At 43.9% G+C, this 12,979-nt stretch overlaps 1 protein-coding gene across 33 annotated transcripts in view; it reads left to right on the top strand.

The window, feature by feature from the left end:
* The window catches only part of LOC122376384 (broad-complex core protein isoforms 1/2/3/4/5-like), a 50,469-nt gene that overhangs the window by 11,418 nt on the left and 26,072 nt on the right, over positions 1-12,979 (top strand). For 3 of the 33 annotated variants that reach the window (XM_043356227.1, XM_043356231.1, XM_043356228.1), the window contains exon 6: positions 3,716-4,216. The exons of 19 other annotated variants lie outside the window; for them this stretch is intronic. In XM_043356227.1, the coding sequence (XP_043212162.1) occupies positions 3,716-3,933 (218 nt within the window). In that variant the 3' untranslated portion in view covers positions 3,934-4,216. Of the gene's footprint in view, positions 1-609; positions 1,155-1,333; positions 4,217-4,842; positions 5,815-6,727; positions 6,946-7,531; positions 7,916-10,137; positions 10,425-11,515; positions 11,974-12,440; positions 12,665-12,979 lie in introns of those variants that run through there. 11 more of the 33 variants (XM_043356221.1, XM_043356233.1, XM_043356232.1 and 8 more) reach the window with 11 other exon arrangements.

Genomic DNA, 12,979 nt, shown 5'->3' with positions numbered 1-12,979 from the left:
TATGTATTTATGTTTGTGAAGGACTCGCATACGCCCCCCCCCTTCCCCAACATTTTAACAACCTGTTCCATGTCTGTCTTAACCTTTGCACCCATGTAGGTCATTGGCATTGGGCTTTACGCAAGTTTTGCCAGATGCACGAGTTGAAATTATCCATTCTAGAATCCGTTTATCTTATCTAGTCTAGCACAGGTTACTTTATTGTGCTCCCAAACGCAATCAGACCACTACGAAAAATGACAGAAAAATAAACCATGATGTCGGTACAACTCACCATAATTCAAAGACACTGCTCTTTAGGCGGCCTATTGGTACACTTTATCGTTGTTCAAGCATATGTGCCACTTAACTACCTGGCGTTCTGGACGTTTGTGGAGGCTGATAAGCTGAACGATTTTGGTAGGGATTTCCACGAATTGTGTTTCTATCATGCTCATTGATTCTGCCGATTTTTGCTTCTTTTTTATCGTTTGTGCTACAGACTACTGGGTTCAGCTGCTTGTCTCTGCGTATGTCCGTTATTACATATTGCCATTCCGTTTCTGGTTTCCATACGGCAAATGTGCTCTTATTCGACCCTTTCTAACGGAACCTTTTCGCTCTGTGCAGTGGATCCGTATAGGTCGCTTCGTAGACGATCCACGGACGGACGTTTCGTCTGCCAAATCTGCTCCAGTACCTACGGCAGCAGCACAGCGCTGAAGCATCACATGGGAATGCACCAGGGCCGAACCTTCTGTCCCATCTGTGGAAAGTGCCTGAGCAGTTTTAGCAATAGGAACACACATCTGAGGAACAAGCACAATTTCACTAAGGAAGACATACAGAAGCTTGGTTCATGAAGTGGAACCCTTACGCTGCCATGTCGGCTTTGGGCTTCATCTCCTCCGATAGCCACTTTTTGTGTTTTGATGTGACGAGTATCTGCATCTATTGTTCTTTGCTGATGCTGGATCTGTTTAGAGCAGCCCGTGTCATTTACAAGTACGACACTGCTATGCTCGAAATTGAGTTGTTTGGTAGCTCACAGGTGTTTTGTGTTTATTCAGAGTTTTTGCGTTAAATGCGCGCATTTGTTGACTGACATCACGATGTACTATGCACATGCATTTCAATAAACGTGTCGTCTGCATTTACTTCAAAAATGGTTGCCTCATATAACATCCCTGCATGGTCATCGGTGAAACGGAGATGGTGTAAAACTTCGTTGAGGTGATTCCAAATCGTTTGTCTTACTAAGGAGAGTGAAATACCCTGCCGCGTACTTTGTAAAGACCGTTGCCCTTGCAAATCCGCCCAACGGGGGTACTAACTTTCGTCTCTTTCTGGGCAGCCTTTACATCTGGAGTATCTCCCAATCAGTTCGTCTGTCAGACCTGCTTCAAGAGATACAGCAGCAAAAAGGCCCTGGATAACCACAAGACCATGCATGAGGGCCGGACTAAATGTCCTCTATGCGGGAAATGCTTCGGCACATTCAGTTCCAGGAATATGCATCTGCGAACAGTTCACGATTGTACTAACGACTTTATTCGTGGTCTGCCAACCCTCTGAGGTATAAAATTATCACACCCTAGTGCTCTGCATCGCGTTCGCCGTTCAGTGTACTGGTAGCCGTATTATGCAACGCTGTGTTACAGTATCGTTAGTGTGATCAACACACAAATTAATGATGGGATGGCTGGGATCCGTTGAGGACAGTAATCGCTGTACATTGCTTGTAGATACAGGGTACACTCGTAGGTGCTCACTCATCACTGTTACTTTGCTAAAAAAAAAAAAACATGGACATAAGATAAATAGCATGTAGGTATAATGTATAAATTCACCTGGCCTTCGCTTACCCTCAACCCACAATATTTGATTGCCGCTCTTGCCTGTCCTGTTGAAGGCCCATGAGATTCGTAACATGTATTGAATCACGCTGCTTTACGCAATTTGGACCGTTCTATTATATGAATAGAACAAGATGTCTCAATCAATGTGTTTGAAATATTGGAGAACCCTTAATACCGCATTTGTTCTCTTTTAGTCGGATGCCTGTTGCTTAGTTTATGCTCAATTTCTGTAGCATATATGAACTACTATGAAAGCTTGCATTTTGCAGTTGGGTTTGTATGCTCGTGTGTGGTGAGGACGTTGGCCTGACGGTCGGTGTCCGGTTCGTGCAGCTTTCTCAGTGGCGCCTGTGACGGCCGCCTGGTCGGCGACGGGCCGCCAGCAGCACGTGTGCCCGGTGTGCTCCAAGGTGTACGGCAGCGACCGGGCGCTCTACAACCACATGGGCCTGCACAAGGGGCGCACCACGTGCCCTGTCTGCGGGAAGTGCTTCGGCACGCCCAGCGCCAGGAACCTGCACGTCAAGTCGGTGCACAACCGGCCCGGCGTCTGAGCCGAACCGGACGGCAGTGGTTGGGTGGTTCGTGTTGTGCGATGGACCACGGTGTGAGACTGGGCAGCAGGCGGCGGCTCATGCCGAATGAGCGAGCGGAATCCCTCGTTGTCTGTTTTGGTAGCATGTTTTTTCGTGGAACACCTTTATCGGTATCTTGTCTGGCATTGTGTACGCTAGATGTGTATAATAACGATTTTCATTTAACGCCGTTGTTTTTTGTTTATGAGGGTGAATCATCACGTACGATTGTAGGCACATAAGGCGTCTTACTATTGCCTAACAAGTGTGGATATTTCACATCTTTCAGCTCCTACAGGTTATGTCGATGTGCGCTAGCTATCTTTCTGTTTCGATATTGCAGTTTCTTTCAATTTCTCTTTAATTCTCATTTCCAATAATTATTTATTGTTATCCATCACTATTATAAATGGTTCTGTCGTGTGGCCGTTGTACAAATAATACATTTTGTCTCATCTGTGTGCATATAACTAGTTACCTAATTATAACAGTCATTTGGTCCTCCAATGTAATCCCCGACACAAACCGCAGAAAAGATAAACGAACATTATTAGAAGAAGAAAAAAGAACTCTTCCGACTGTATATACCTACACAGTTTGACATTTTTACATTTTACTTATGTTTCCATATACATCGGTCAATCGGTCTCCGGTACTCTGGGTCTCCTGGTACCGGGTCCACGTCCGATACACACGATTCCGCGTGCAGCGAAGCGTGCAACATATCTTTGCTACCGAGATATCCGCCATCTTCATGCAGACGATGGCCCCGCGAACTTTCTTTGTTAGGGAGAAAGGCGGCATGGTGTGCACTTAGCTGTCGGGCGGTCAGTTACCATTTGTTTAATTAAGGCTCATCTAGTTAATATTTTTTCATGATATCACACGTGCTTTGACTTAACTTCATAAAGATCCTCTACTGAAATACTCAACTCTGTAAACCTGTTGTAACTCTTTTTAGTACTAAAAGAAAAAGTGTACCAGAACTTATGACGCACCCTGTATGTTGTAGGTATATGTTTGTTACTACAAAAAACCGCGTGTTTAAATTTTGCTTAAAACCTTACTTGTTTGTACAAAAAAGAAATAGTTTTACTTGTCAAGAAAATACTGCTTGAATTAGCTCACCATCACCAAAAACCTAATCACTGAATCACTTTGCATAGACGTTCAACTATACACATGATATTTTGATCGATTATCTTCTGGATTATTTGCTTCCATCTTTGTTCTTTTCACTGTGTCTTGTTACCTGTGACGTTAGTGGCTGCCCACGCCCACCTTTCCTGTCCTTTGTTTTAGGCATGCCCACACCGGCCGAGCACCAATGCACACTGTGCTCTCGGTCGTTCAGGTCGGTGTCGTCGTGGTACGAACATCGCCTGTGGCACGAGGGCCTGACGGACTGTCCGCTGTGCGGTCGGCGGCTCAGCAGACTCTCGGACGTGCGACGACACCTGCATTGTCAACACCAGGTGCCGCGCGATCAGATTCAGACGCTCCTGGCGCAGCGGCGGTGATCATGGAGCTCCCCCGTGAATATGTTCCCGGCCTGATGTGCGCAGAGGGATGGAATGTTTGGTTATTTTTGCGATTCCTCACGTTTTGGCGATTCTCTGTTTTGATGTGGTTGAAGTTGGTTTACGTCCTGTTGAGCGGATTGGTGTGTTTTGCTTCGTTGAATGGATTTCCTATTATTGTCGTCCTCTAGCAAGTTGTTCTGTCCTTCCGTCATTTTGTCAAAATCTGGTTGACACGTTACCGTTGTGTACAAGTTTCTATGAATACATATAAATTGGATTGTTTCGTAATTTGTAATTGGTGTAGTGATCTCATGCGGGAGTTTCTGCTTCCTGGTCATTTTTTGTTATATCGCCTGTCCCCATTTGTATTGCATTTGTATATAAATTTTCGTGGGATTATGTTTTAATGTTTATTTCTGTCCTTATTCAATTACAGAAAAAAGCTTTCTTCTGGTATTGAAAGCAAAGTAGTACCGACCCGTTTCATTCCTTTAAGAAGTGTCGATGAAAATGCAATTGATAACCATGCTTCACCGATTTTACATCCCACGAGCTAATACTGAATATTGGAATATGACTTTGCGAAACGAAGTCAAATAATGATGCGCCATGCTCAGTTAGGCGTTATATGATTGCAGCAACGCTATTATTTTGTTTTCAAACATGAGTTATTCCTTCTCGTCCACGACGAAAAAAGAATATGAATGGCGTTGTTTTGCTATCACTTGCTCTACTGGGGTATGTTGTAATATTACGTTAGTGTTATACATTCATTAGCTTCGCTGTAGAAGTTTTTTTCTCTCAACATTGTTCTCGTATATAATTAAGCTGCTTTTTGTGCTCGAAATGTTCTTTTGTGCCGTCCGAGATGGCGTTCTGATCTCCCTGATCGTTTCCTCTTTGCAGCCGATTTTCCATGCTCGCTTTGCAACGCTCGCTTCAAAAACGAACGTTCTCGGCGACAGCACTTGTCGGCGCACGAGGGTCGCACCACCTGTCCGATCTGCGGCCTGGCGCTCAGTCGCACCTACTACATGCGCGTGCACGTCAGCAAGGTGCACAACATTCCCATGGACGACGTGAAGCGGCTGCTGGCGATGCCTCACGTTCCTCCTAGTTATTGAGCGAACACGAAAAGTGACATCGTTATCTGCAATTTTCGGAGTGTCTGATTGTGGCAGATTGAATCACTTTACGGATCATCGAAACCAGAGCTTGTTGTGAGCGCCTTGGCCTGGATCGCTACTGCCTGACTCCAATTTTTGAGTGCTCGGAAAACACAAGATTTTGATGAATTCTTACTCTGTTCACGTTACACTTCAATCCTAAAGCTTATCCGAGGGCGGTCCAGAAGTTAAGGCGAAGCAGCTGGTTGTGAATAGAGGCGTCATTGACAGGTTGCAGCCATGTAAAGGCCGGATAATAATTCGTGGAGATGTTTTGCGTGATTATGGAAAAATGTAGTGATAGAATTGTATGAAAAGGTGGCTTGTTTTCTTGAGATAAATGGAGTCGGTTATGGTTTACTTCAAAGCCACTTTTCTTTTTTGAAATGTCACCTAGATATGTTCTAAACCTTCTTAAAGGACAGCCACACCTATTATAGACTCAAATTTAACGTAGAGGTCATGAATAGTGTCGTGGGGGGAGGGGGTGGCTGTGTAGTGGCGACTGCTACGTCAATGTTCAGTGTACTTGTTCAAATAATTTTCGCACCACCTTCTGTATATCGTCCATATTTGTATTGTTGGAATTAGAGACCCTACTGCCTTCATCCCATTGTATTTGTGTCATCTAAAGACATTCGCTTAACGTTATTGATCTTGGTCGGGTTTTTGTAATTGTCATGTGCTGTTATCAATAAATATTTTTGCGGTTTCACATGCCTAATTGTTGGTACCTCTCGGAAACGTGAACTGAAATAAGGAATATGGCAGCTTGTAGTGTAAGCGATGTATTCAAATACAGGGGCGCGGGAACTACTTTCCGACTGGGGGGGCACACCATAATAGAGATTAACCTAGGGTACCCCCAAATCTAGTTTTCTCACCGGTTTTAGGCCACTTATTTTTCACCCCTCGGCTTTTTCAACAAAAAAAGAAAACATTTGCAAAAAAAGTGTGGTATTCCGTCTCAAAGCTGTGGGGGCACCGCCCCCACGGCCCCAAAGTTGGGGGGGCAAGTTGCCCCCACTGCCCCCCCGGCTCCCGCGCCTATGTTCAAATATCATTTCAAAAGCGGAAATATGGGAAGTACGGCTTGTTTGAGGAGGGTAACACATTATAGTTGTCACCCAGCAGTGCTCCGGGCGAAGGATATTAATGCTCTCACTCACTTGCTTCAATATGAAACGCAAGAATGAACAACGGTTAGTTCACTCTTGATAGATGAACTATTGTTAGACGGTATAGATCGAACGTTCAACTGCAGCTGAATGCTCAATCATTTCGGATAAGAAACTTCCAAAAAGTATAATTTTTAAGACTGTTCCTGTTCCAAAATTTTCCCTTCAGATTCTCCAGAGTCGAGCCCTTGCCATTTTCTCGCTACGCGTATGGAACGATTTAGGGGGGAAACTAAAATGTTAAATCTGGTATGACCGGTACCCTCGAGTGCAGCACCTGGGAACGCTTTTGCTCGCCGAAATTTTTCCTTGGACTCTACACATCTTGCCGTGCTATTGAAGCTATGATTTTGCATTATTCGATATTTAAACATTAACATCAGCTACTTGGTAAACGGTGTACACGTAGATCGTTTCATCGATATCTCATGCCACACTTTGTTCTAGGGGGCAGACCTAGGAGGGAATGTCCGCTGTGCATGAAGACATTTGCATCAGCGTCCTCCCTGTACGAGCACCGATTGACGCACGAGGGGCTCACCAACTGCCCCATCTGTGGCAAGTTCCTCAGCCGGGTGTCCAATTTGAAACGCCACATGGACAGCCAGCACCAAATACCCAAAGACCAGATGGACGTTATGCTCGGCCTTCGCCGATAACGGACTGTGAGTTCGGAGCAAATAAAAACAGCGTCGCTCAATAGAAATATGTTCAAAATTATACATATGAAAGACGGATAAACGTAAAAAGCAGACTTACCCATAGGACGAGAACATGTAACTTTCAAGGACATTTGATTTGCGATATAATTATTGTATACAAGTAGAGGCCAGTCTGCGACCAATGTCATTGTAGGTAACTTAATTAGGAACCATTTTAGTTACTCTTGAATACGTTAACTACTTATCAATAAAGGCTGTCAAATGAACCGGCTCATCTTTTTTGGGTCGAAGGACTTCAGGAAAGATGTCATAAGTATGTTTGTATGTGCAGAAGTTCCATGTTTTCTGTAAAAGGATTACTAAATTATGACTCGCGGAAGGACGTATTTCTTAACAATAAAAACTAACCACACTGCTGACACATTCCAGTTTTCTGTTTCGGTTGATATTTGCATTGCAAGTTTTATTTGATTGATTCTGTTTTGACTGCTATGCTCAATTATAACCGCTGCCTCAATATAGGGGTATATGTTTCCACCCATACAATTGTGTCGAATGTTTCGCACATCAATGTTTTGATATTTTCCAGATTTCTTTGCAAGACGAGCTCAAGGCAACAAGGAAGGTTTTCGCTGTGACCTTTGTGGTAAAGTCTATGTGCGGAAGGCGGACCTTGGCGCTCACAAGAAGATGCACACGGGCGAAACTACGTGCACCATTTGCGGCAGAATATTCTCGAACAAGACCAACCTGCGAGTGCACCTGATGACAGTGCACCGACGGTGATCGAGTCACGAGAAAGGGCCTTGGACTGGAGCTGGTACCGAATAGCCGTTCGGTATGCTCCATTGTGACCCATGCAGACTTTGTTCGTCATGTTTTAGTTGGAAGAAGCGAGCTGTTTTGCTTTTAGGGAAGGCCCTTCTCGCGTGACAATGCCGAAACCCATGTTAATGCAGTCCCACCGTAATGGCTATTACTATTCTCCATAGGTACCGTAAACCAGAGCAACTTTGGTCCATCGGTGCAACTTTGGTCCACCATGGAAAAGATACTTTGCTGATTTTTTAAAAAAACCATCGTAATATTTGGGACATTTTTTCATGCAGGCAATTTAGTCCAATATGTGCCCTAACTATTTGTGAACAGACCTGCTTTTGTTATGTGACCTTGACAGCAGCAGAATTTTTATAATAAAAGCCTTGATTTTGGCGCAAAAAACAGAAGTTGCTAGGATGATGTAAGGAGCGGAACTGGTAAGAACTGGAGCGACACTGGCTATCTAGACAGTAAGTACATGAGTTCTCCAAAGGCTTAGAGGAAGAAAACCCCCATTTTCTTTTTATGGTCATTTCTTAGGGGTGGTGGTCAAAGTTGCAAGCACTTTTTCCGTCAAAATGCTACAACTTTGGTCCACCAGGAAATCATTCTTAGGAAGCTTCTCATCACTATAGCATACTTTTTTCGTCATTTATGACAGTCAATGCAGGAACTGTCATAAACTGCAGGACAGCTCCAAGCAGGAACAGCATTCAAGTTGGTGATTTTGTAGAGTTCCTGTACGAAGGGAGGGTGTATCGGGGTGAGGTGGTGGCTGTCGCAGATGATGGGCCGAAAATCCGTGCCATGGAGCAGTTTGGTAATAGGTTTAAGTGGCCTAGGCATGATGATATTCTTACCTACTCATTCAGCGATGTCATCCGCAAGCTCCAGCCTCCCATCCCGGTTGGCACCCGTGGACAATTCACCTTCATTTGTTAGAGAACTGTCAAGTGACTTCTGAAGGTGCTGAGTTTTGTGGTTCTTACTCAGCCGCTCATTTAAAAAGCCAGAGTGCTCATGTGATTTTACTCCATCCAAAGCCCGGAACAGCCGTTCACTGTGAATCTGTTGCCCCATTGTAAACCAGTGTTTCTATGATTGTTTTCAGCCAGTTGAAGTCCTGGTGTCTCAGGATATTTTTTAAAAGAACTTATGTGGACCAAAGATGCTCTGTAAAATACCATTTTTTTTCGTTAGCATTGAATAAAATAGGATTATAATCAGTGGTACAAAGTTGTAAAACCCCTCTACAACTTTGACCACTTGTTCAATAAAAAAATAAAATAACTCAAGATGCTAGCATTCTTTTACTCTAGAGCAAACTGTTGACAAAGGTTGTAGCTTCCACCTAGCAAAAAACTAGCCAGATTGGACAACAATTAAAAAAGATATTCAACAAAAACCTAAAAAGTGGTACAAAGTTGCTCTGGTTTACGGTACATAGTTGATATCGGTAGTGGACTTTTCATGATTCGTTAGCTTCATTGCGTTGCATGCTATTTTCTCGAAGGTACCGAATCAAGCTTTTTTTGTTCTCGGGTGTTAACTAGTTTTCTCTCAAAGGGCTATTTCTTTGACCCTTTGTTGCCAATGGCATTGCTCTTTTTTTTGCACCTTGTACCTACGATTTCATCCAAACACTGTTCTTGTGCTACGTCGGCTGACATGAGACTGCCGATGAAGCGGCAGATGTTGACATGTGTGGTGAAGCTAGACCCCCTCGAGTTTTATTAAGGATTGCTTTGCTAGTCAATAGTCAGAACATACGTTCCTGGCGACCTTATATAATAGATAAGAAGATGCACATGGCCGTATGGTATCCAAAGAGGTTGCATGAACACAGTGTGAATATATCTTGTTTCCCATTTGGTTTATTTGCACTGATTGGGATGACGCTTGGGTAGATATTCTGACTGATTTTTTCTCTGAAATGGATTTTGTCATTATGTGCCTTTTTATATTTCCTTTAAATTTGTCTTGTAATTCGTCGAAGTCCATACGATTTTGATGAATACCTGTCATCAAGCCATATGATGACACATTATGTCAACAATTGTGCCTTGTTGCTTCGGGCACAATTTATTTACATTCACTACGGAATTGAGGTATTTATGTATTTAAATGTGTCTTATTGAATTTAAACTCATGGTGCGAAATTCAGATTTAGCGAATAGGTGATCCAATAAATCGAGGATGCCACTACACAGTCATCCACAGGCAGGCATTGCTCTTTTACACGTTGTTCGACACGTTATTGTTTTCTGAATTGGCAGTGGTGTAATTTGTCCATCGCTGTGTTGATGTGGGTGGATGGGTGGCAGCGCCGGAGTGCGGTGTGCCATGGCGGCCGACTGAGCGGCGGGCCGTCCACAGGGGCGGCGACGCCGTGCGACGCCAGGAGCGCGGCCTGTCCCGTGTGCGGCAAGGTGTTCCGCTGGCGGCAGGGCCTGCACAACCACATGGAGCTGCACCGGGACCTGACCACCTGCCCCGTCTGCCACAGCGTGCTCTCCACCAAACACACACTACGACGACACATGCGAATGGTGCATATGATGGACAATGTGTGACGCACGCGGCGTCTATGGCTCTGGCGCTTTGGATCAGGTTGTAGTGCTGTTCATGTGAGATAAACGTTCTGGAAGTTTGTGCTTTGGTATTTTGATGTTGTGTTGATTTAGCGGTGGTTGGTTGTGTTAGTTTTTTTTCGGTATTTCATGGCACAGATACTACAGAAAATGCATAGAATCGACACCCATCTTGTATGTCCGCGCTTTTTCACTCCCAAGGAATTATATTGGCGTTATGTACGGGATCGTGTGTACGTCCTAGAGTTGGATGGGGAAGTTGGGGGGGGGGGGTTGAGTCTGGAACGGGGCCATCAATGGAAAACTTTGACACTGGTATCCGATAAAGAGAATGGTTAGCGGGTCTTTGACCTCCGTCCACTTGATTATGTTTTGATGTTATTAGCCCTAAGCTCTTTGATTATTTAAGCCACCGATTCTTAATCATGATTTATAACGATAAAAGGTGGATTTTTATTTTCATAGAAAGCAAAAGGAGGGTTGTTTTTTTCGTTGATTTTATAAATGTACGTATATTGACTCGTTTTTCTTCTTAACATGCGTGTGTGGTGCGTAAAACGTTCCGAAAGGCATACCTTCCTGTTATGAAATGCAGTTGAATGTTACAACTTACTGCTCGTCATCCTATCTCTTTAGCAAATAAATTTGAACCCGTTTTAATAGGCATAAACGCCTCTCAATAATAAGTCCAACATTTGGTAGGAAAAAAGACGAGTAAGACCGAATATATTTATAACTATCAGCTCGTTTTGTATCGATGTGGGCAGCTGGATCCTTCGCATTCCTTTGTGTTTCTAAGCGGCCATCCTCTGAAGTGTTACTTCACTCGGGTCTTGCCTACTGCCGATGCCATTGAATCATCAATTAAACCATCACGTGGGACTGACCCGAAGGCCCAGTCGCCACTGCCTCATACCATGATTCATTGTACAACCTTTCCTTTTTCACTCTGCTGACCTCATAGGTTAACAACTGTATTATAAAATGAAAGAACATAATTACAAACCTGATAAGAAACGTAAATTATGATTGGTTTGAATATGCGGTATCACGTTCGCACACTGCATTACGTTATTGTTTTACGCAGTGATCCGACACTCTGCGCTGTTTTTTTTTTCTCTATGATCTTCAGTCAATGTTTCCTAACGGAAGGCTGTTTTCAGGTGCCAGCTCTAGCAAGTGGTACCCGGGCAAAGCCTGTGACTTATGTCAGCGCAAGTTCTATGCCCCCTCTACGTACCGCAACCACAGAGCGCTTCACCGTGGCGAAACCATCTGTCATATCTGCTTCAGGATATTCAGTCAGAAAGGCGACATGAAGCGACACATGTTTAGTCGTCACAACATCGACATGAGCTGAGGGCGACCGTGACTTTGGCGCCAGAGCCTTTCCTTTTCATATGCGATCGTAAACGATTAGTGCGATTATTTGGTCATATGCGATTAGTTGTGCTGTGGCCACAGGCTGCGAACTGATTGTGGCTCGTGAATGCCACTAGCAAGCGTTGCTTTAAGCACAAGCTATCTCTTCTTGCATGCTACATTTTGCGGATGATGTACGAATGCACTGCAAAACGTCGAAAATAAATATGTATAGGGCCAAGGCACGCTATAATTCGACGTGACAATGTTGTGTGAATTGAAACGGAAGAGGGATTCAATTCGCTTCACTTTCTTTTAAGCAGTCTACGTACAATAAACATGGCACACGTCTGAAATGCGATGTTTATCACTGGGAAAGACTAAACTAGATAGGAACGGAGGAATGTTTGTTGATCATGCCTCCACGCTCGTTGATGGCAACTTGCCGAGTGCTGATCAGGGTTCGGTACCTACACTTGACGTAAAGCGATGATATAGCCTTCAATGGCACGCAGTCAGCATCTATTACTTTTGGACAAGTTGCATTGGTACAAGATGCATTGGTACAATTATTAGGTGAGCTCCAAGGAGATATTTCACTGAAAGCACCCATTTTTGCACTTTTAAACACAAACGGTTGATATTACGTGATGGCTTACAATACACTGCCTTGAATACTGGGCAAGTATGCCTATTCTTTATTTTAAACACTATTCTGCATTTCAGGTGCTAGTGGCTTCAACGCTTCATTACAACATTTGAAGTGGTTTCCGGGAAAGAGATGTCACATATGCCAGCGTCCATTCTTCGCGTTGTCAACATTTCAACAGCACCAGGCACTTCACCGCGGAGAAACAACGTGCCGAATTTGTAAAAGGGTGTTCAGCCAGAAGCTTGGCCTTCGCAGGCATATGAAAAAGACCCATGTAGCTGACCTTTGAGTCTGTTTGGTAAGCGCTCGAAAGCTTAGCTAGTATAACATTGTATTTCAGAGATCGGCTGAAATATCATTGGCTCTAGTAGCTGTAGTAACCTACTTCTATCGCGTTTTTCATTGGGGTGTGTTAATTTGCGCCAGATGTCTGATAGTAAGACCATAATAAAGTTCCTTTTTATTAGAAGCAGGACTGAGGACTGACGCAGTGTTTTGGCGCACAAAGTTAGTGTGTATGTGTGTGTGCGTCGGTCGGGCTGAGGCTCGTTCTTATGGTCCAATGAATAAGCTGTAGAGTGATTGTCAGACGCTGTTATCACTTGTCACATAA

This window comes from Amphibalanus amphitrite, unplaced genomic scaffold (genome assembly GCF_019059575.1).
Source record: "Amphibalanus amphitrite isolate SeventyFive unplaced genomic scaffold, NRLGWU_Aamphi_draft 002121F_arrow, whole genome shotgun sequence".
Taxonomy (NCBI): Eukaryota; Metazoa; Arthropoda; class Thecostraca; order Balanomorpha; family Balanidae; genus Amphibalanus; species Amphibalanus amphitrite.
This window is presented reverse-complemented; position numbering and strand designations above follow the sequence as displayed.